The sequence below is a fragment of the Eretmochelys imbricata genome, chromosome 25, assembly GCF_965152235.1.
Source record: "Eretmochelys imbricata isolate rEreImb1 chromosome 25, rEreImb1.hap1, whole genome shotgun sequence".
NCBI classification, from domain to species: domain Eukaryota; kingdom Metazoa; phylum Chordata; order Testudines; family Cheloniidae; genus Eretmochelys; species Eretmochelys imbricata.
In genome coordinates, this window is record NC_135596.1 from 15,393,164 (window position 1) to 15,417,488 (window position 24,325).

At 39.4% G+C, this 24,325-nt stretch overlaps 2 protein-coding genes across 6 annotated transcripts in view; both read left to right on the plus strand.

Moving 5' to 3' along the window:
* Positions 1 to 226: 226 nt before the first annotated feature.
* On the plus strand, positions 227 to 18,313 carry LOC144280082 (semaphorin-4E-like). Of its 4 annotated transcripts, XM_077841805.1 has the most exons (14): positions 228 to 1,501; positions 2,359 to 2,504; positions 4,283 to 4,342; positions 4,930 to 5,028; positions 6,036 to 6,135; positions 7,505 to 7,615; positions 9,143 to 9,294; positions 9,627 to 9,802; positions 13,114 to 13,270; positions 13,662 to 13,884; positions 15,342 to 15,457; positions 15,939 to 16,105; positions 16,295 to 16,347; positions 17,378 to 18,313. In XM_077841805.1, exons 1-14 carry the CDS (start codon positions 1,393 to 1,395, stop codon positions 18,160 to 18,162), a joined length of 2,454 nt encoding a protein of 817 aa, XP_077697931.1. In that variant the 5' UTR covers positions 228 to 1,392; the 3' UTR covers positions 18,163 to 18,313. The 4 variants fall into 4 exon arrangements, with proteins under 4 accessions (XP_077697933.1, XP_077697931.1, XP_077697932.1 ...); XM_077841806.1 differs by lacking the exon at positions 13,662 to 13,884 and having other exon boundaries at positions 13,114 to 13,265; XM_077841808.1 differs by having other exon boundaries at positions 231 to 2,504; positions 4,283 to 4,346.
* A 4,727-nt stretch (positions 18,314 to 23,040) lies between these two features.
* Positions 23,041 to 24,325, plus strand: part of HOMER3 (homer scaffold protein 3) — a 32,729-nt gene continuing 31,444 nt past the window's right edge. For both annotated transcript variants that reach the window (XM_077842014.1, XM_077842016.1), the window contains exon 1: positions 23,041 to 23,678. Coding sequence is in view for 1 of the 2 variants with exons in the window: in XM_077842016.1 (XP_077698142.1) it covers positions 23,674 to 23,678 (5 nt within the window). In the remaining variant the exon portion in view is untranslated. The remainder of the gene's footprint in view (positions 23,679 to 24,325) is intronic.

The following is a 24,325-nucleotide window of genomic DNA, read 5'->3' on the forward strand; positions in this document are numbered from 1 at the left end:
GGGTCCTGGGGTTTCCTGTAGGGAGGGGAGGGGTGGGGTGGGGTGGGGTGTGGAGGCTCTGGGAGGTTTGAGGCGGGGGTATTGGGGTCCTGGGGAGGGGGTCTAGCGGGCTCCATTGGGTCCAGCTTTGCTGTGTATTTGCTAGTCACTGAGGCGCTGTTACCATCTACCAGCCGCCCCCGCCCCCCCCCCCCCCCCCCAGAGCCATAGAAGGGGGTTGGATTCGGGGAGCTGGTCGATGGGGAAGGCCCCCCACACACACCGGGCAGTGTCCTGGTTGCCAGAAGGCAAGGCCAGAGCTGAGCTCCCCCGGCGTGCCCTGGCCTTTGTTGGAGGTGCCCCCATCCTGGTGTCATTCCCACAGCCCAGAGACCCGTTCGGGGGCAGCATGGTGCCTGGTGAAGGAGTAAATGGGTGGGAGAAGGAACTGGAGGCTGGGATCATTTGTTATAACTTCAACTGAGTAACTGAGACCTTGTGGGCTTCACACAACACAGGTTTTTGAGCTCTGTCCAGTGATGCCCTCCTACCAGGGATGGCGTTAGGGGGTAGAAAGTGGGGAAATTGCCTGGGGCCCCATGCTGCTAAGGGCCCTGTGAAGCTAAGTTAGATGAACAGGCTTTGGTTTGAGCCCTGGGCGGCGGGGCTTGGGCTTGGACTCCTTTGTTTCTGGCCTGGGCGCCAGCAATCTAATGTCGGCCCTGCTTCCCAGCTACCCACACACCTTTCCCTTCACTTTGGTACAACTGCAAAAAGAACATATTTCAGATCCTTTCTCTCCCAAAAGGAGACCATGGATTCAGATAGTCTACCACTGTGGAACAAAGACCTGAAACACAGCCGAGGCAGAAACACACAAAAGCAAAAATCATCTAATGAAAGCTGCACACAGCATTATTACATTAGCTCTGTTGTGCCTACTTATTGCAGGATGCAGTAGATCTGATCAAAACAGTCATACCTACAGACAAAGGTTGACTAGTGTCAGGTAGGAATGGCTACTGATATACAAGGTAGCTGTAAAATACAAACAAAAAGACTTGTAAGAGTGCAGAATACATTTTTGTTATGAAAGCTAAGGTAATCAGTTGATCTTTGCTTAATCAGTTGAAGGTAATCAATCAAGGTAATCAGTTGAATTGATCTTAAACTGCTTTTAATTTTAGGGTATGTCTATTGGATGTTAGTGGAAAAGTTTATTTCCAAATAAAACAATTTAAAGGGCTATTTTGATTTGCACAAGCTTCATAAAATGTTAAAAGCTATAGATATCTACATCTGAGACCTCCTAACAAGACATTTTCAAGCACCATGCAGAAAATGCTGACTGTAAATATTCAAATTTCAAGGAATTAAAACTGGATAGATTATATTCTAACTGGATTTCTGAAAATGAGTGGTACCACTGCTGTCCTCTGTCTCTATCTTGTTTATGGATTAATGCAACAGATGGAAGCCTCTATCCTGAGCTGCATTCCCAGAAAAACAGTAACATACCAAAGTAAGTGTGATAAAACTCTTGTGTTAAAGATACATGCTGCAGAGTAGTAGGGTTCCCTCTGTGTGGTAGGTGTGTAAGAATTGCCAGCTAGACTGACTGAAACAATTACTTTATTTTCAGTTAGCTTTTGACCAGGATACTAGTATTATGAACTCCAATCTCTTGAATGTTATGATTTCCTATCTTTAATCCCCACAAGAGGTTTTCACATTTTAGGCTTCATGTGTCATCTGAAAGATGGTACTTTCAGGTTTCAGTGTAGCAGCCATGTTAGTCTGTATTCGCACAAATACATGGTACTTTCAATAACACAGTTTCACCTAACACCAAGTTGAGGCATTGATTTTCAGCAAAGGCTCAGAGAAAAGAATGCCATCAACTGCATAACCAACACATCTTTTGTCATCCCTTAGTATTTCCCCATCCAAGTACTGACACATCCCAAATCTACTTAACTTGTGAGATCTAATAAGTAGAAGAGTTTTGCTTTTCATGCAAAGAACCCTTTGTGATAATTTTGAAGACAACACAGTTTTCAACACCATTGGTCACTCTTTCTCCCAGATTCTTGTATGCATGTTCTGCTGTGATTTACCCTAACATTGAATCTAGTGGCTGGAGACTTTGGTGTCCAGTTAATAATGATTTTGTGTTGGTTATTTTTCTGTATAACAGTGGGAATAAAATATCCGTATATAACTGAAAATTATTTAAAACACGATCCTGGAAAATGTGAATAAAATATAAGCCTTTGTCCCACTGCTATCCCTTTTTCAGTCTGATATTTTTGTTTCATGGCAATGGTATTTTAGTCGCAAATAATTTTTAAAATTACTTTATAACTTGTATGTTTTTAGATGGAAATATAAAAACTTTTATGAAACCAGGATTATCCAATTTTTCCACACTCTTGGTGAGTGAAGAAACTGATACCTTATTTGTCGGAGCTAGAGATGCTATATTTGCACTTGACTTGAATGACATCTCAAGAGAAATAGCCAGTGTAAGCTGAACAACTATTTATCCCTTCTTTTTAAAAAACCTGTCTCGCTTAAGGTTATATTTTTTCTGAAATAATTTAATTTTCAGATCTTTAAAGACAACAAAGCAATGTCTTGCAACTGCTAGTATGAGATAGATGTTCAGTCCTATGATCTGGAGAATTACAACTCTCTGTGAAGTTTTTCCGGTAGGAATATTGGTCACTGTACTAATGAGGTTACAAATTCAGTGTAGTGCTTGGTGATGATAATGGACCTTTCAGATCTGGGAAAATGTAGACCAAAGGCCAAATCCTTACTCCTGTGACTGGCCCTTCTGCGAGTAGAGAGTTGAAAGCAGTAGGACTACTTAGGATTATTCACTTGAGTAAGAGTTTGCCGGATTGGGATCAATGTGTTTAATGCATATGAGCCCATGTTGTAATGACAATAAAAGTAAGGCCCGTTTTGTTTGTTTAGCTTCTCAGTGCTGCAAAGTGGTGAGCATCACTGAGTTGATTCAGAAATGAGATTGATCAGAACCTCAGTTGATTTACTCTCGTCCTTGCAGGATCAGGACCCAAGTCATTTTAGTTAGTGATAAAGCTATGGGTTATAAAACCTCAGGGGTGCTGTTAGCAACACAGTAACTACCACTTAAAATCTCTTGGCTCTCTGACTGTAGTTTGCATCTCAATCCACCAATGCCCTCATGTGGAACAATGACCTAAATGACATGATACGGTTATTATTTTTGTTGAAATATTTTCATAAATCCAAGGCAAATAGATACCTCTTTTCAAGGTGGTAATATGCATCAGTCATTGCCTGCATATCTCTTTGTAATTCCTGTTTTTGAAACTGAAGACACAACTGTGCCATGAAGCATTCAAATCTATAAAGTCTGCAGCCACTCAGAGTTAGCTCTACTGGATAGCATTGTATTATTTTTTTCTGTTGTACAGCTCTGTATCATACTGATTTGTGCCTTTAGACTGTAATAGTTTAATTTTTAAGATGCTGCATACCCACAACTCTCACTGACTTCAAATGAAGTGGGTTTAATGATTCTTTTAGGTTCCTCTCTCATGAAACCTGTTTTGTGATATGGCATTTTTTTATGTAAATAATTTACAAGAATAGACGTGAAAGAACACCAAGATATTATGAGACATATATATTTAATCCGATGTGAAAGACATGCCTTCTGAGGAGGAAGTTGCATATTCTGTGGGGTTTCTGTACAAACTGGGGCCCTCATCTTGTAAGCTGTTCCACGTGGGTGAATTCTACATGCCTCTGCAAAACCCCAATGAAAGTGAGGCATTTGCTCAAGCACAGCAATTTACAGGATTTGGGTGTGGCTGAGCATGTTGCAGAGTCTATAGGGGAAACTGCCTGTGCTTTGTGACATTCGCTACAATATTCTAATGATGTAATTGGATGTAATTCGTTTATAAAGTGTGCTTTTAACATCTTGTGTCCCATGTGACAACCCAAAGACCTTCAGTAAAGACCAAATCCAGGAACTCCTTGCCCAATCAGAAAGCCCCTGCTTACATGGGGTCTGTGTTCTCCTGAGGGCACTTACCCCTGGGGTAACCCCTAAATCTAGCCCCATCTCCTCATTCAGTGGCACCATACCAGCCCCACTGCTAGGGGAACCTCCATGGAGGTGGCAGCTGGACTTGCTCCTTAAAGCAAAACCAAAATGTAGATTTATTTTGGTTTTGATTTTACATTAAGAATTTTTGACCAAAAATCACAGTGTGCTAAATATGGGATATATTTTGGGTTCCAGGAGGACTGGTTCGCAACAAGGGATAGACAATTGGAATGCGTTCGCAGAGGAAAGGACAAAGTAGGTAAAGTGTTTGTTTTCACTACCTACTTATTAAATAAGTTACCCTGTTGAGTAGCTTTTTAAAAACAAGAAGCAAGTATATAGGAATCTGGTTCTGAAACTTCTATTCTTTTACAGTGACTGCACTTCTGATACACCCGACTCTGCATGCACTCTGTCTTGCATTTATTTTCAGACTGTTGTCTCTTTGGCAATACCCTCTATCTGTATAGTGCTATGCATATTTAAGCCCTGATTCTGGAAAGCACTTTTACATGTGGACAGTAACACTGAAATCAGTTGGGACAATGAAATCAAGTGGGATGTTCTTAACGTGCTTTTCTGGGTCTGGGCTTTGCACAACTATATACATGATTAGTAATTTCTGTAAATTTCTGTAAACCTACTTTTAAGATCTGATATTGAAAATTATTGAGTATTAAAATTTGTGTTACTCTTTAATTTATCTGTTGAGCTTGAGTCCAGTGTATTTGGACACATTCTATGTGTTTTAAGGTCTTGTTTGCTTTTTGTGAAGGCACCTGGAAGCCTTCATGCAGTCGCTGCTATGGTATGAAAATTTACTATTATTTTTTCTGTTTCAGGTAGATTGCCGAAACTACATCCTCCTCCTTCATAAGATAAATGACACTAACTTATATGTTTGTGGAACCAATGCATTTTACCCAGCTTGTGATTACATGGTAAGCATTTTATATACTTAAATACACCCTTACTGCATGTGCATATAATTGTTTGAATAGTATGGTAGATCTTTAAGCACCTTTCCAAGTAATGTTCCTATGGAAAATTAGTATTCATTATTTTATTGTAATTATTTTCAATTTAAAAAATTAATTATTTTTAATGTATGATTGGTCATACTGAAACAAATTTAGCAGCAACATTAAGTGCTTGCGTTATGACTTCTGTATTTTTCATCTTTTGCTAGAAAGTTTTATTTCTGGAAACAGTAATTGTCGTTTCTTATTTTGTTGCCTTATCTCTGTGCATGTATTTCTGAATGCTTTTCATGTTTACTTACTGTATGTATATTTCACTATTCTTAGTTCTTTCCTTTGTTCATCTAATCTAGTTTTTCTTTGAACAAATTTTGTTTAAAAATAAAAGTTAAAACAGGATTACATTTCAGTTGAGTGCCAGGAACACCAATCAGGCTATATAAATAATAATTAATAAATGCTGACAGTAGGCTGCAAATCAGATGAATGCTATATTTTCACCAAATGCACATATAAGAGCCTAGCTTTATATTTGAAGTTACTTTCTCACATAGCAGGCAACTTATAAAGACTGAGAGCTTCGCTGAGGTGGCACTTGTACCAGATTTTAGAGAATTTGCAGTGTTACTCCCAGTAGAAGAGCATGCATTGTAAAAAGAAATACATTTTCCAAACCAAAATGTATTTACTTGGTTTCTTATCCTCCACATAATCTCAGCAGATTTAAACTCCGACTCTGGGCAGGGTGTTTCAACAGTGGCCAATTAATTGAAAGAGGAGTTTTCATAGTAGTTAATTAAAAACAAAGAAGCCCAGAAAAAATAGACTGGATACATTTCTATTTGTACAAATACTCAAATTTCCATATTCGCTCCATGATTATTCTCTTTTAAAATAAATTGTTAATCATTTTATTTTATCAGATGTGATTCTTGCTTTCAGCTTGATAGAATGATTGTTTACAACAGGTCATCAACAGCACAGATATTCATCTGCAAGGGAAAGCCGAAGAAAGCAGAGGAAGATGTCCTTTTGAACCTACTCTGAAGTATGCTTCTCTGTTAGTTGGTATGTTTTGGGAATTCCGTGTAAGACTAAATCATTTTTCACAGCTAATCACAACTGTCAACTACTATGATCCTAATTTGATGTCTGTGCATGTTCATGAAGTGTTAACCTCTGATCTGTTGTTTAAAAGTTGGAAGAGAACACAGATTAAACTATTATATGAAAAACTAAATGGAGCTGTTTTTAGTGCATTGCTATATGTATCTCCTTTTTGGCCTCTGCTGGCTCATTGATAGGGACTTTTTCAGAAAGATTAATTGCTAATGATTTTCTTAGTATGACTCTTGCATCCATATCTGATATCCTTGAATCTAGCTGCTTACTCTTGAATTTCTTAGGTTTCAGATGTTTGAAGGTCATACAGGCACTGGGCAATCTTTCAGAAAGCCACATGGAAAAGATTTTCTTCCTTGTGCAAAAACTACCCTTGAATGAATGAATGAATGAATGAATTCAATGTCTCTTAGCAACATTTGAGATTACCAGAGTGGTCGTCTGGGTCACTTCTCTGAGAGTCCACCTAGCAATTGTTGACTTTCAAACATTCATTGTCTGTTTTGTCCTTTGCCTATTAAACCATGTTCTTAAAGTATTCATATATTTATCCTTTGATCTTACTGGAACTTTAAATTCATGTTGCATCCTCTCCATGTCACCCATTTTGGACCTATGCACAAATTCAGAGTGAAATCTGTTTTTAACAGACTGCTCAAGGGACTGACATAAAGTTGCTTAAAAAGAGGTGACCTTCAAATAATGATAAAACAGATTTATACTTGATAGGTTTTGGGGATATTTGGCTGTTTCTTAAGAAAACAAGCTGCCTAACAGGACTGATGTCTGGTGTACATAGTTGTCTATGATTCATTCTAAATGGTGATGAGGATAAATATAGAGCTCACACAGCAATGTTCTTCACATTTTCCTGTTAACTCTTCTTAAGGTCCACTCTAGGGGCCTACAGATACTCTGAACAATATCAATGTATAAAAGTTTCACATTTAGAGATTTTCAGTTACAAGCCACATGTAACTTCCAGCTAGTTGAGCCTTGATTCATTTTAGACAAATGTCTACAAAGCCATCAAAATACCTTTCTGCCCCAACATCTTACGCTCTTACAGACCTAATTCTGCATGGTGCTGCTTGGACTCAACTCCTAATCAATTCTGTAGGAACTGAGGGTGTTCAGCACCTTGCAAGACCAGCAGCCTAGACTTTTCAGCAGGTAAAATCATAGCTATACCTGCTCCTCAGGTTACTTTTGCTATAAACATTTGCATGTGATAAATACATATAACTTATGACCATTCCTTTGCATTGTAAAAAAAAGTATTTTTTGTACCTTTATTTCTTTAAACTCTTCACAGATAGTGCATTTTATTCAGCCACTTCAAACAACTTCTTGGGCACTGAACCTATTATACTTCGCAGTTTGAGAAACCATCTAAGGACAGAGTTTAAAGCATCTTGGCTAAATGGTAAGATGTTTTTATACCTATTTTAGCCCCTGCAGGGAAAATATTCCATCTTGCTTGATTTTTTTAACTCAAAATTAAGAACTGCACCCATGTTTCTTCCCAGTGCAGAGTTCTGAAAGTCTAATGTGGGATACTCCCCCTCGCCATATATAAACAGTGACATGTAATTTAAATCTTTGTTTTTAAATGCAGCTGCCATTTTTAAGATGCCTGCTGAAAAGTGACATAGTTTATGACTCTGGAAGCATGGGAGCCAAATGTTAGATCATAATTATTTTCAGTCTTTCTCAATACTGGTATAAAATTCAGTTGAATTTTATTTTATTATGAAACTTTTTAATATGTTAACACCTGTAACATTTGTTGGTTACTGAATAAGTATCACAATAAAGCAGAGGCTGGTTTAGGATCTCATCCCAGTTCTGTCAGTATTGTAACTAACAACCCTCTTTGATAAGCACAGGCAGCAGTAGATTTAGCAAAACAGATTGTGTGTGTGTGTGTGTATTTCAGATAAAATTTATATCTTATACACAGTAACAAGTGCTTCACACTGTGAACAGTGTGCCAAGCAAAAACTGGTTGGTGCAGCTTTTTTCTAACCACCTTCCATGGCATGCTAGACTCCACTAATTAATATAGGAGAGGCAAACAAAATGCAAATAGACAAGCATCAGTAATGGATTTCAATATTTCTCTAGTCCTGTTATTAGTAAACACCATAGATCTTAAGGCATCTTTGTAGGAATTGCTACAGTTTATTATATCAACTTTTATTCAGGTCCTAAACTTAAAGACAAATAAATTGCTAAAAAAGTCAGATGTTGACTTTGAATTTCATAGTTTCTTCAGTATTAAGTCTGTCACTCCCATCTTTAACTCACTTCATCTTGCATGTCTGTATTGCAGGGTCTGTAAACACAAAACCTATTCTAGGCATGCTCGCTTTTGTGGAGTGTTGCTTTTTTACTTCTTTAGGCCCCTTTATTGTCCATAAAATGGTTCCTCTCTCCATGCAAACCTTATTCTGCATAAAATTGGAAGGGAGATAGATGAGCATTAAACTTGTCCATAAATCTTTACTTTATGAAATGTAAAAGGTTCTCATTTAGCATTGGTGGTAGTAAATTTCATCTCCTGCAAAAGGTTTATCTAGGCATCTGTGTACTTCTGTCTGTCTGAAATTAATATTTATTGATTTTGCTATGTCCAGAAAAAGCAAGCTCCTAAATTGAGGACTAAAGATAAAAGTGATCTTATAATTAAGGACTATGGTGAAGAGGCAATTAGTAGTCCATTTTCATTTATGTAAACATATTTTTTAACCCTTTCATAGATTTTTTTTTTAAAATTGTGTACTAACTCATAAGCTCTTTCCAGTCCTTTCCTTTCCCACTGTTCTAAGAAAACATTATTTTACTACAGTTTTTTAAAAAAAAATAACTTTTGATATGTATGGTATTTCATTGCCTTTTGTTCTCTACATTAGAAAAAAACTGTTGCATTATGTGTGTTTATTTATTCCAGAGCCCAGCTTTGTCTATATGGATATGGTGCAGGAAAGTGAATCTAATCCAGATGGAGATGATGATAAAATTTATGTGTTCTTCACTGAAACAGCTGTTGAATTTGAATTCTATGACAAACTCCTGGTGTCAAGAATTGCTCGTGTCTGCAAAGTTAGTATTTGTATTATAGTAATTTTGTTTAAAGTATGTAAGTAGTTTAGATAGAGCTTCATGGCAGAATGAGCAAACATGGTTCCATCTGCATTGTCCATCTTTCCAATTAAAATTCTACTGCCAGGCTTCTAAAATTGAACTTACTTCTTCCTCCTTCCAGACTCTTCAAACCTCCCTATAACATTCAAATCTTTTGGCTTTGAAAATTCAGATTTGCATAGGAAGTCAGAACAAGCCCTTGTGTGACAGTGCTACCAAGTCTGTTTATGTGAGTGAAATCAGCCTGCTCTATAAACTCTAAAGTGATGACACTTTTTCCCTTCATACAGGGTGATCTTGGTGGAAAACGCATATTGCAGAAAAGATGGACATCATTTTTAAAATCCAGACTTACCTGTTCCGTTCCAGAATCAAATTTCCAGTTTAATATTGTTCAGGATGTCTTTTTACTTAAGAGAGCAGACTGGCGGGAAAGCATGTTTTATGGGATTTTTACTCAACAATGGTAAGATACAAGAAATGCATCTATTACTAACATTTTGAAGTAGTTTTTCAAAGCAGAGGTTGGGTTTGTGTATCTGAATTGTTTTCAGATATTTTGTAAACCTAAATGTAAAAGCTTTCTGGTACATGAATTGCTGCTGCATTAGATTCAGCCCCTAAGCAAAGCTTTTCTATTGTGGTTCATTCTATAAGAAAGTTCTTCTTGGAGTGCTTGTCTATATATATATTCCACTCTTAGTGCCCCCATGCACTCCAGGTCAGTGTCTTTTGGCCAGCAGTGTCTGTTGGAGTTGTGCATGGGCTATGCCTGTCTTCATACTCACATAGTGAGAGCATAAAGGTCAGAGCAGGCCAACCGCCATTCAGTTCCTTCTCATTACCCATGGCGGGGAAAGAGAGCTCCCCAGTGTCCATGTCTTGATGCATTGCTTTTTCCTAATCTTTACTTAATTGTCTATATAGTTGCCTGTTGGAAAACTTTGGGTAGTTTAGGGAGTTTTTATCTGCCTTATTTGCTGTTTCATTTCCTCATTTTCTTGGTACTGTGGCTTGGAGATGTCCCATTCTGAGTCATTCGATTTTAAGTATTGCCTCTCATAAAAGGCAGCAATTCCAACATGGAGGAAGCATCAAGATCTGATGCTTCTTTTGGTAGAGCTGTACTGCAATCTTTGTCCAAGTAGACTTCAAGCATCTGCCTCTTTATATCAGGTCACTGTTCCAGAGTCACCAAGAGTGGAATATATATGGACAAGCACTCAGAGAAGATAGAAAAGTTACTTACCTTTACAGTAACTGGAGTTTTTAAAGATGTGGTGTCCCCATATATACTCTACAATCTGCCCTCCTTCCCTGCTATTGGGGAGTGCTATAACACCTGGATTCTGCTATGGCGATGGAAATGAATGGCAGTTGGGTCCGTTCCACTCTTTATGTCTTCCCCATGTATGGCTCCAACAGACACTTGTGGCCAAAAGGCTCCGGTCTTGAGCACATGGGGCATGTGCACACCGAGAGTGGAATATACATGGACAACACATCTCAAAGAACTCCAGTTACGGTAAAGGTAAATAACATTTTTGCCTGTCGCTTTGAGGTGCATTGTTTAGTTATTTGCATCATAGAAGCTAAAACTGTTTGTTTATGTTTTTCATCTCCATCCCCTATCAAGTCAAACTGCATTTGGAAATTGATTTAATTGAAGATATAATCTTCTCTCTTTCTTTTTGTTTTTATTATATGAGGAAATTATATTATAATAATTAATATAATAATAAACAGATTATGAAAGTACCTGAAGGTTACTATTATCACCAGAATCAACAATAAATTCAAATCCATCCTCTGTTGTAGAGCTTCTAAACTTTTTGTCTCTTGTTACAACCAAGTTTATGTGAATTTGGATTAGTTGTGAACCCTTCATATAGACTGTGAACTCTTTGGGGTAGGCGTTGTCTTTCACTGTGTGTTTGTACAGTGCATAGCACAGTGTGACCCTGATTTTGGTTGAGCCTTCTAGAGTAGACAATACTGTAATACTAATACTAAAGTAAATAATTACAAATAATGTAGCTATTTAGCCAGTCCTAGTTATTTATATCCTAGGTTTATATCTATCGCTTCCAGCTGGTGAAGTAGCCATTCCAGGGTCTATATGTTCACTGCCTTCCTTCCAATGGTAACTTGTCTCTAATGAATGCAGATTAATCTCAGAATTCAGAATTGAGCTCTCACTTTAGTGTTAATGGCCTGATTGCAGCCATTTGTCAGGGACTCAGAGTAAGAATTAATCATTTATTGCACATATTTAAATGGAACAGACTTGTTTAGTTTGATCTGACTGAGCCAACACTGCCATTTGCTGAAGCTAGGTGTTTTCAACCTCTGGGCTAAAGCTTTTAGTTGAAGACTAGCCAAGAGCTTTGCCAGTCCAGACACTTGAGTTATGCTTTTTCCGTCAGGCTGGTGGAAAAATTAAAACTAACTAAACTTAAATTGACATTGCTTATCACTTAGGTAGAGCAAAACCCTGACTTCTTCCTTTGTTGTTTCATCTACCAAATGAAACAGCTGTCCTTCCAAGATTCAGGATAAGCAGTACCCTCATGAGAGGAAACCACTGCAAGTTGAAGTACTCTTCTTCCAAATGCAGCATCTGTCAAAGCCCACTTGTCTAATCTAGTACTTTCTGAAAATAAAAACAGGACTCCAAGCTATGCTTTTACTGCTGATGAATTTGATCTTACTCTGTGTGTGTGTGTGTTCTATAATATAATATAATTAATTAATTAATAAAGGGACGCAGACAAAATGTACCAGCAGCAGAACTATGCATATCAGAGGGTACCACTGGCAAAATAATCATGAAAAGGTAGCTTTGGTGGTTTGTAAAGGCATCAAAACCCTGAGATTTATATCCAGATCAGTGGAAGTTGCATTACTTTGCCGCTGTATCAGTTTATGCCTACTGTATAATTTACACCACCATTCACATCACCACAGATTTTGGCCCATAATGTGCATAAGTGGGATTCTGCAAGGGCTCATATTAAATTTCATACTCTGATTGTGGAAACAGTCACTTCTCACTTGAAATCCATGATGCTGAAGACTCTCTCTATTTACCTAGTCTGTTTTCTCAAGGGTTAGTATAGCTATGAGCATCTTCTGCATAGGTTAGAGAGGGGGCCACATTCTGCTTTCAGTTACATCCGTGTAAATCCAGAGTAACTCAAGTAACTGGAGTCTCTCTGGATTTACACCAGTATTACTGAGTCAAGAACCTGACCCAAAGCCCCCAATTCACTTGTAATCCATTTAACCTTTCAGACTTAATTTCAGATTTAAGACTGGATGCAAAGGGGAAAGACATACTTTCTAACAGGACGAAATAATGGGGTTTGGGAAGGAGAGAATTATATATAAAAAGTGGAGAGCAGAAAGTGAGAAACTGACTAACCACGATGCTTAGACCTGTCTGCTTGCTGTCACCTGATTTATCTTTGAAGTGTAAAGAACTAGTCTTAAGATGTACATCCCCTAGGCTGTTTTTATTTATTTGGAGAATATTACTTGATTTTTAACAAAATACATATTTTTAATATAATCCCTTACACAGTGTCTTTTTTTCCTAAGCCTTTCTCAGTAAATCACAAGAACAGTGATTGACACTATTTATGGATATATATTCACTAACCCTAAAGAGCAAATAGCAACATGCACTATGAAAAGCAAGTTGTTTTTACAGCCTTCCCTTCTGTAAGGGCAAAATAACTCACTCACATTTTCTCTTCCTTCTTTTTCACCTTCAAGGGGAAGGTTGGATATTTCTGCAGTTTGTGCATTCAGTATGAAAACTGTTCAAGAAGTCTTCGCCAAAGGAAACTATAAAGGACCAGTGACTGTGGAACATTCCCATGTTAAATGGATGGTGTTCAGGGGAGAAGTGCCACTCCCACGTCCCGGTGCTGTAAATACTCATTTATTCTCTTCTAAAGAAAACGTTCTCTTTATTTTCTTTTTTGCTAGAGAATTACTAGTCCAAATTTTGCCAGTGTAGATGCAGTTCTATGGCCAGCACAGAGACATCTTTCCCCCATCCCAGGTCAGGTCTGTGTGTGTGTGTGGAGGCCCCCTGAGAAGGCACTCCTCCTACTCAACTCCACCACAAGGTTTAGGTGGTGCGACTATCCTTATACAGGTCTTCAGCACCCAGGTGAATTCCATTCATAGTGAATGATGGATTCCCATTGTGGAAGTTGTGTAGAAATAGCTAAAAGTTTAGTACACAGTAACAGTTGTCTGTAAATTGGTGGAATATAAAAATGGTTGTAATCATGTTTGTTGTACATTGTTTCTAGTGCATTGATAATTTTGCCCGGAGTATTGGATACAACACTTCTCTTGATTTGCCTGATAAAATTCTGCAGTTTGTTAGAGACCACCCTTTAATGGATAATGCTGTAAATCCAGTTGGTGATAGGCCAGTGCTACTGAAAAGAGGTTCAAATTATACCAGGATTGTAGTAGACAGACTCACTGGCCTAGATAAAAAAACATATGATGTTCTGTTTATAGGAACAGGTAAGTGGTTTTATTTTAGAGGGGGGGAAAGATTTATTACGGAGGCATTTGTTTTAGAATTTTTTTCTGAGCCTTCAAAAAGTAAAACGATCTACTGACTCCTAATAAGAAAAGGAGTACTTGTGGCACCTCAGAGACTAACCAATTTATTTGAGCATGAGCTTTCGTGAGCTACAGCTCACTTCATCAGATGCATACCGTGGAAGTTTCCACGGTATGCATCTGATGAAGTGAGCTGTAGCTCACGAAAGCTCATGCTCAAATAAATTGGTTAGTCTCTAAGGTGCCACAAGTACTCCTTTTCTTTTTGCGAATACAGACTAACACGGCTGTTACTCTGAAACCTGACTCCTAATAATGCACCAAAAATCCTTCGTCTTAATTTACCACTTTGTAATGTATCAGACAGCAACCAGGCAGGGGGTTTTATATAATGGACCTGCAGTTTCCTTTTTCCTCCAAGTTATGTTTCTAGCTGAACTGCTTTATTTCCCTAGTGTAAGATACTGTGTATTGTATGAGGACAAATTTAATCCTATGGGCCCTCTTTCAGCAAACCTCTTAATGCTTGAATCAGTGGCATTTGAGTGGAGCTTTGCTGAATTGAAGCCATTGTGTTTGCAGTTAGATAAATGTAAATTTTGAGTGTAGACCAGGCCTTAGTGTAATGTTCAATGAATGGTGTTTTATTGCCTGTTTCTTTCCTTTTTAAAGCTTGTGTAGATATAGTTCATAACCTATCTTATCATTAGCTTTATTCAGAATAATAATTTTCTTTGTAACCTCACTGTTCGTTTTGTTTTGGTCAGGAAGTCTGCAATGATAGCTATTTTCTACTTAAACACTTTTCAATTGTAATATAGAATAAAGTAGCACTTAAAAATATATCAAGGCTTTCAAAAAAATTGTCATGGAAATGTCCCATGCAGGCTTTCCCAAGCAAAATGGGCCTTACCTGGGACACAAGTGGTACACAGAACTTGCTAGCTCTCTGCACATGGGTGAATCTCTCATAGAGTGAAGGGACTTCTGGTCAAGGCTATTACCAAAAGCCATGAATACCTTGAAGGAAAGGTTAAGATTTTTGTATAAGTGGTTGGGGTGCAGAAGCTGACTTTCCAGTTTGGAATTTCCAGCCCAGTTCCTAGGTAAAGTGTGTGTTTGTTTTGTTGGACATTGAGGATCTGTTTGGAAATCTTCCATATCAGAAGAGCCTCAATGTGGGGAAATCTTCCAAAATCAGGAACTGCTCCGTTTCTTAAAAAATTATTACTTACTTACTTACCAGAAAGCGAATGGGGAAAATATTGCTGTTGAACATTAAGGAAATTTCCTGTCCTCAAGATTTGTTTTCTAAATCTCTAGAAAAGGCTGATGAATTTTAAAACTGAAGTGAAAATGCTGTTATGCTATGTTTGAACATGTTTCTCTTTAAAAATACATTTCATTTTATGCAGATAATGGATATTTGCATAAGGCTCTCAACTGTGACGGGGAAATGTTCATTATGGAAGAGATACAGCTGTTTCAATCCCCAGAGCCTGTACAATCTCTCAAACTGTCTTCCAGAAAGGTAGATCCTCTGTCTCTGCATATGCAAAGGGATTGGTGTAATGGTATGCTTCAGGCCTTCCTCTTTTTACACTGTACATCTGGATTTTCAATGTTATGTGTATACTACATACTCTTCTCTAGCATCACACTGATTAATAATAAAAGCATATGTGAGATTTTGTCTGTGGAAGTAGATTCTTTTGCATTCTAATATAACTGAAACAAACTTTCAAACACACATTTGGCAATTTATATCACTTTTAGTCAAAAGCAATTCCCAAAGTTTTCATAAAGACTGTAATCTCTTCAGGCCAGGAATCTTGTCTTTTCGTTTGTTCTGCAAAGCACTATGTATATTCACATGCTCTTTTATTAGTAATCTATTATTTCAAAGTATATAGTTGATTTATTGTCAAATCACAGAAGTTGCTGTCCGCATGCCATAAAGTTTAAAAACTCTCACAGTACTATAAAATAACAGCTCAATACTGCATTTCTAGGGCCTGCTGTATGTAGGGTCTCCATCCCAAGTGGTACAACTCCCTGTTTCAGTATGCAGCCGATATAAACACTGCTTGGATTGTGTTTTGGCAAGGGATCCTTACTGTGCATGGTCTGAGTCTTTTGAGAAGTGTGTTCTCGTGGCTAATCAAACAGGAGCCTTGAAGTAAGTCCAAAGATATTGCTTGAGGTCCATACCGGAGATGATATTTATCTTGCTTTTTAAATTCAGTTCTACAAGTCAGTAAAATGTAACAAAACCAGGATGCATTCTATAGCTAATGTCCTGAAAGTTTGAACATTTTTTACATGCCTTCATGGTGTATTTCTTTTATTCATCTCTCTCTTCCTCCAGGGATTTAATTCAGAGTGTTAAAAATGGTGATGCTTCCAGATGTCCTAAAGTAGGTAAGTGAACGTTTATCTTTAACAAAATATTGTTGAAATATAGTACAAAATTAAAATAATTCTAGCATGTGGGTCATATATCTGTGGTCATTGAAATGCCTGAATTTTAGCTAAATTAAAATACAACAGGGGTAAAAACTATATTGATTTTTGACAAGAAAATGCTGAGCTGATTTGGCTTGTTCTTAAAGGTTTTGAACTTGGGGTCAGGATATTCTAGTTCAGACTGAAACCACTAATCTCATGAGAAGCAGAAAATGTGAGCCATGACTTTTGAGGCTGTTGGTATGTTTCTTCCCATACTACAGAAGTCACGTGGAACATAAGAAGTCCTGTTAACTCTGTCACTGTGACTGACATTTGGTATTTCTCTGCAGAAATACAACTCAAATAGTCAACTATTTAAAAAAAACCTGCTGGTTCAGAGAGAGACATTTTAAAATATGAATTTGTGATTAATTTTTAAAACATTTTTAATTTTTAAATGTTTGCAGGATTAGGGACTTTAATCTTAAACTGCACTGAAAACTAAGAGTCAGCTATTGCAGATTATAGGTCATGAGTGTAATGTGGTAAAGTCGAAAGCATTTGTATCCTCAAAGCCGTGTCCAAGCAATATCTAATCCTCACAACTGCTCTGTGACGATAGAATAGCAAGTGTGCAAATTGGGTGTAGAAATTGAGGCACAGAAAGGTGAAGAGATTTACTCAAAGCTACATACTGTGTTAGTCTGTGGCAAAGTGAGAATTTAAACTCAAGTTCCTGAATTCCAGCCCATATTCAGACTGTTAGATATCACTGGGAATAAGGCCAGCCAGAATCAATCTGTGCTATCATGCCCTTTTAGCAGATGGGAGGAGACAGTTAAATCTGTCGATTTCTCTAGTTTATTAACACACCTTAAAACACTCACGGTCCTTTGAGTCATGTTCCTTAATTAATCGTGATGTTTCTTTGAACATATATTTGGCCAGGCAGGTTAAACTAAGGCTTCATTGTTTTTAATTAAACCACCCTTCACAATTTCAGGAAATAATGTCAGAAATTGTCCCGTTATTATTGGCAACAGTGTTCATCTTAAATGTGCACCCATGTCCAACCTGGCTAGGATGGTGTGGAAGTTCAATGGGAGCAGTCTTCAGGCAGAAGATTCTAAATACCTGCTTTATGATGGAGGAATAGTCATATTTAATGTGACCGTGGCTGATGCTGGATTTTATGACTGCCATTCTGTAGAGAGAGCTAATGGGAAAGAATTCCCTATTACTGTGGCTAGCTACGTTCTGTATACCCAAAAGGACAGCGTTTTCATTATTACTAAGAATTACACCACAAATCAACCAAATGCAGACACAACTCTGAAGGTTAAATCTTTGGTATCATCTTCCTTGCTGACTGACCCAGCAAAACAAAAATCCCTGGAAGACCAAAAAGAGAAGCTTATTTTAAAACTCTTCGGAGCTGGATTTGCACTCCTTTTTTCTTCCTTGCTGGTTTGGAACTTTTGCAAAGGCCATCTGTCTGTGCCTTGGAAGAGCAGAGAAAGAAGCTCAAAAACAGCAAATGCAGATTGTTTGCCAGGTCCAACATTGGCTACAGAGGGGTCGGGTGCTGTGAGGAAAAGTTCAGCCACGCGAACGAACACCTCCACTGTTAATGAATCAGTACCGCTTGTGAGCTCTCCCTCAGAAGAGGAATGCAGCGCTAATGTACAACACAACACAAGTCTCACAAAGAGGTCTGGGACTTGCAGCTCACAAAGCTGTTTGGTTGAGGATGAGACAATGTTTCCTATTGAGGAATGTGGAATGTAAAGTTTTAGTAGGAATCACAAGCCCAAATCTAGTGAGCCAAGCAGTCTAAACATAAATTCATTTCCAGTTGCTGCTTTTCAAAAAGATAGTTACATCAGTTTTTGTTATTTTTTTTAATATGTGTTGCAAGAATAAACATTTGTTAAAAGTTGGTATTGAGCTCCTTTTTTGTAACACTGTGTGTTGCTGCACCATTATAGACATTAAAACTTCAAAAAGAAAAGGAGGACTTGTGGCACCTTAGAGACTAACAAATTTATTTGAGCATAAGCTTTCGTAAACTACAGCTCCCTTCATCGGAGCTGTTAATAATCTTTAGCATTTAAATAGTGCTTTTCACCTTCAGAGGGTGTCTATTTACTCTACGAATACCACCTTATTAAGTCTTCCAGTGTCCCTGTGAAGTAGGTATTATCCCCATTGTACGAATGAGATTAAAGGACATGCTCATGGACACAGATGGAATCAGTGTCAGATCTGTGGATTAGAGATTATAAATTCCTAGCTAATCCTGTGCTCACACCACTGACCACAAAGCCTCCGTCTCTCTCTTCTTAGGTCTTTAAATCTTCAAGGCATTGTACACACATTAACTTAAGTTCCTAATGTATTTTAATTACCTTCTTTCAAGATATCTCTCCCTGTCATAAACAGCCTCATGCCCCAGTTCATGTACTGCATAGCTGATGCAAATATATTACCTCAGAGCATGGCCAAAATCCAGGTTACCATAACCCTGTTTGTTAAATATCTTTGAATACCCTATATATTCGCCTGAAATAGTCTCCATCTCCTTCTTTGGAGAGCAGCCTAGGTTCTCCAGTATTAAAATCCCCAAACAAAGAGCTGTTCTGCCTCTCTCCATGTGTAGTGCCAGAGGCATGCAGAGAATGAGTGGATTCCACTGCTTCCTTCTCTCCTCTCCCAAACACGTACAGTTTGCTTTCTCCAGTTCCCAAGTAGCCTTAGAAGCAGAAGTTTCCAGGCCTGCTTTGAACCTGACTCTCCTGGGCAGGAGCACTTTCCTGCCACCCCACCACGCTTGCTTTAAAAAGATAATTGAAAAAGATGCTCAGAAACCAGGATGATTGCAGTATAATGACCAATAGAGAAAAGACCAAATCAGTTGTTGTTTAATGGTTTCTTCACACTGTTGGTTAAAGTGTTTTTACACTAAAATAGAGTGCCAATCTCTCCTTTTGAATGCATCTTTTATTCCTTAAAAACGTTTGTTTTACAACAAGAGCCTCTTGTATACTGTTATATGCAAATGTCAGACAAATTGTGGCCTGCTGTTGAAACATACTAAACACCCAGCAATGCTCATGTTCCCAGATCTCTATATTTGGCAGTTTTGCAGATGCTAATTAATAACCATTTGCACTTTTCATGGAAAGAGCTAAAGGTGGGAATAGCCATCAGCCTTTCTAGCAGGATCAAGTAATGGGGTTGGAGAGTGAGGAGAAGAAGATTTTACATTAAAAATGTACAGCTGAAAATGAAAAGGCTGAAGAGCTGCTGCGAAACCATAATGCTAAGGCCTCTCTGACTGCAATCACCTGTTGTATCAATGAAATGCAAAGAGATAGTTCTAAGGTGTGTATCTTGGCCAGTGAATGTGATTTGAAAGGGATTATACTGCCATTAAGAATATTCTTTAGGCAATGATCTGTTGTGTGCTCTAGTCTGTGTTCTGAACCACTGTTCAAAGAGCTGTAGGAAGATTAATGGTGCAAACGTGACAATAGCTGTGTAACTAATGACATGGGGGGGATCACAATATCTCATTTCTTTTCTCTTCTGGAGGGCAGGAGACAATAACTGTCCTCCCTCAGAGGGAGAAGGGACAAATGGAACAAAAACCCTGTTAAAGGACATCCTCATAAGGTTACTAACACCTGATTTTAGTGCAATTCCTGCTGATCTAATTACCCTAATTTTAACATGTAAAATAATTAGCTTCTAAGAATATTCTAGCCATAGATAACCCACTGTTAGCAGGTCAATATGAAAGATATTGTGTGTCCTACTTTCAGCAGAGTCTTCAGTGTGGTTTATTTTAGTCCCTTTGTCATTGGTGGCCAGGTTGTGCGTATGAAGGACAGAGAAAATGGAGCAGAAGGAGTAAGGACCTAATTCATCTCTGTCCTAGCATTGAACTTGGCTCTGGGCCTGGGAGAGGAGGCAGTCCTGGAGCTGCAGGTTTGTCTGCCAGCTCAAGTTAGAGAAGCATCAGAGGCTGTTTTCACCTGTTGCCGTGGCCTTTCTGACTATGTCCCAGTGTCCACTTGAGAAATTTCAAAATGTTCCCATCATTTCTAACACTTGTTTAGCTCCACCGGTGTCAATGCTAGGACCTCTGGAATAGATGGGTCATTGGCTGCCGCTGCTGCATCATCTCACCTTTCTCAGTAAAGGTCTAGCCGGAGCTGCCATGATGGTTAAAACACTGGCATTAGGGGTTCCCAGCACTGTTAACGCTGCTGACACAGGATGAGGATTTTAGATCTATTTCCCTTCTGTGTATACTGTGAAACACATGTGGAGGGGATACCCCAATAGACAGAGGATGGGGAGGAGCAGCAGGACTGTTGCAGCATCTAAAGGTCTGAGTCAGGCACCAGGCCCTGTAACGCTAGGCACTCTACACTAATATAACAAGAAGTCAAGTGCCCCAAAGAGCTTACAGTCTTAGCTAGGGGAAACCTCATGTTTGTCATTTTTATAGAAGCTCCATCTGAAAACTGCTAAAAGAATGGATGCTACCTCTGCAATTCCTTGAACATGGGCATACCTTAACTTTGTAGTGCAAGCCTGTAGTGCCCAGAAGTTAATAGGGCATGGAAAAGTTAATGTGCAGAACTGGCTGGAATTAATGCCAAACTCTCTTGGGGAAATTCCTTATTAATGCAGGTGACCTAATAAATCAGAGGCAAAAAATGAGACTGGACTCCTCCAGTAGCCACACAATTGAACACCACTGGCAGTCCGTTCAGGCGAGGCCGGGCATTAGACTAGTGGGGGTTGAGGCAGAGGGGCAGTGCTGTTTGTGGCAGGCCTGTGACTAGTACCGCTATAAATCAAGACGGAAGCACATTGGCAGAGCTGTGTTCGTGGGGATGGGGAGAAGCCCTGGCATATGGTCCTGTTGCAGGCCCAAGTGCATTGCTAGGAATGTGAACGTGAGCACTTGCACAACTGTTGCCTGCTCTAGTGAGTGCATGTGCTCACACTCTCAGACCCAGGTGCAAATGTAGCTGCCAGCATTTAATGTGCAAAAGTATCTGAAACAGACCATTGATTTCCCCCCCCCCCCCACCTCAAATGTAGCTGATACTGTTCAAGGCGAGATGTGATTTATTTATTTATTTTTGGTCCCTATGACAGAAAGACGGTGCGGTTTGCAGCAGGGGCCTGTTTGTACTGCAGGCCGAATGCTTCCTATGAGTGCCCTCCAGTCTCTACACGTACAGCATTGCAGCGGCGCACCCCGGGTGGTGAAGACACTCTGTGGGGACGGGAGAGAGCTCTGCCATCGGCATCAAATAACCAGCTCCGCGAGCGGCAGGAGCGATGGTGGTGGAGCGCTGTGCACGCTAGCGCTTACGTTGGTGTAATTTATGTCACTCGGGGCGGGGGAGGGGTTGGAATGCTCACACCCCTGAGCGACGCACGTTTTGCTGACATAAGTGGGAGTGAAGACTTAGCTACGTGTTCTTTATCAATAACTTGGAGACAAATATTTAGGGCCTGATCTTGTGTTGCTCCGCTCTGTGTCTCATCATTTGCAGCTGAGCAAAGGGAATGTAAAATGCTGCTCTTCTAATCTGGTAGCACTTTGCATTCTGCACTGGCACAAATGATTGCACAAGGTGCAGGTCATCCAACTATGTAGGGCTAAGTTCATCCCTGGTGTAATGCTGGGGAAGTCAGTGGACTTTCAGCTGGGAAGGGTCTGGCCCATTGTGTTTGAACAGCACCCAGCACAATGGGGCTCCAGTTCTGATTGGGAACTTGAGTATTATCATAATAAGTATATATACTGCAACTGCTAAGCTACCAGCTATATGCATGAAGATATATTTTCTTTAATATTGTCTAATCTATTTCCATCCCTAGATCCTAGTGCTTCTGTTTGTGTGTCTGTCCCCATCTCTAGATTCTGGTGTGTTTATCCATCCAACCTTCCCTTTATTCATACATCTTCTCTAGGGGCCTCATTCTCCACTGCTTCAAACCTAGTTCAGCTATTTTCACCTGTGCAAAGTGGATGTAAAATGTGAGCAGATCAAAAATGTTAGTGTTTCACACTCGCTCTGCACAGCTATAGATAAAGGCGCAAGGAACAGGGCAATAGAGGGATCAGGCTCTGTCTTTCTGAAAGGTTCTGGCTAGATTTAGATAAAAGATGTGGGGTTTGGTTTTTTAAATGTTAACCAACATGTTTTAAAACAGGGGTCAGCAACGTGTTCGTGGTAAAAATTTTGAGGTCTGTGGTAATTTTTCAAAAAAATTGAATGACTGAATGACATAACCCCCCACCAATGTCCGTCACTACGTCTGGTAATTTTGTCAGGTGTCCATCGCACAACATGATGGTGCCAACCCCTGTTTTAAAATGTTAGTGTAGAAAGGGTAAATTGCATTTTAACATGGACTAGCTGATCAAGCAGCTTTGATCCTAATCTAGACAGACCCAGAGCCTTTATATATTAGATGACAGCATAAGAAAGTCCAGGAATGGAGGAGGTAGGAAGTGGGGTTGGGACATCTTTGCGCGGGGTGGTATCTAGCAGCTTGGTGTTGCAGTGGATGCAGAGTGCGGCTGTGCCCAGCAGATGGTGCCTCTGAGCCAGATGGAACCCATTGGAAATAAAGTGAGGAGAAAGAAAAGAGAAATGTGACCGAGATGGGGCAGTTGGCAGAGGAAGGAAGCTGATAAAAAAAAATGAGAGAGAGAACAAAGAAATCGCGACCAAGAGGAACAAACTGTGGAGGCAGCTTTACTTTTTGGGCTGTGGAAAAAACTTCCAGGGCATCTCAATCACTGGAATAACAGGGAGCAGTCTGCATTGTTGCAAAGGGCTTGCAAAAGGAGCAAATAATCTTGTGGCTGCTGCCCATACTGAATGGGAAAAGGGATCCTGTGAGCAAGAGCGAGGAGAAACTGCCTGCCGGAGACTGCAACATTTCTGTAGCAAAGTGTGCTCCAAAGTTCTCTCCAGGATCCTCTGGGCTGCAGCTCTTGGTGGGGAGAACCCCCAACCGGGAAGGTTGCCCTAGCTCTCCCCCCTTGCCCCTCCCACGCATGCTTTGGGATTATAGGTCATTTTTGAACAAACAACAAAACTAGCGGATTTCAGAGTGAAATTCCGGAGGAAATTTAAAGAGCATCCGGATCCGGAGAAAAAGAGAGAGAGAAAGAGGAAGGAAAATATAAATAAAAACGTGGAGTGAATCTAAGGCAATCAAAGAAGGGACGAGGAGAAAGAAACTGACACTGACGTGGAGATGGGGTGAGATTAGCAGTTTGGTTATTATTCGCGTGTTGTTTATTGCATTAATAATTGAAAGAACCTGATGTGGTTTTGATGTAGCAGAGTTGAAGGGATCAGGATTTCCAGTTGCAGTAAAGAAATTCAAGTTTAAATATAAAAAAGTCCCCTAACCTTTAGGGGTTCAGGAAGTAGATAGTTGCAGAGATTTGTAATTTACTTTGTGACCCAAGGTGTGGGTGAAAGGCTCCAGTGGGATTCATATCTTGTGTAAAATTCAGAATGACCCTTTGGGGTGAAGTAAAGCACCTCCTGCCTTTGGAGCCCTTCCCAGAAGTTAGAGATTTCTAATTTTATTTTCTGTTGTGACCTTGGTGTTCAGTAAAATGGACTCTCCTTACATTTGTAAATGGGTAAATGATTTGCCTGAAAATCTCTGGTCATAACCCCTACATTCTTTCAGGGGTGAAATATACTCTAAGTGGCTACCAGGCATTGGCATGGAAATGGGAGTTTAGCCTGGTATTTGGTTTATGCACTGTGTCATTTTAAGGATCTGACATGCTGCTGTGAGTAAGTTTCTTGTGTAATGAACACTTCTGGGCCACTTAGAAGCATGCTGGGGCTGGAGGAAGCCCCTGCCTGCTCAATCTCTCCAAGCCTTTCAG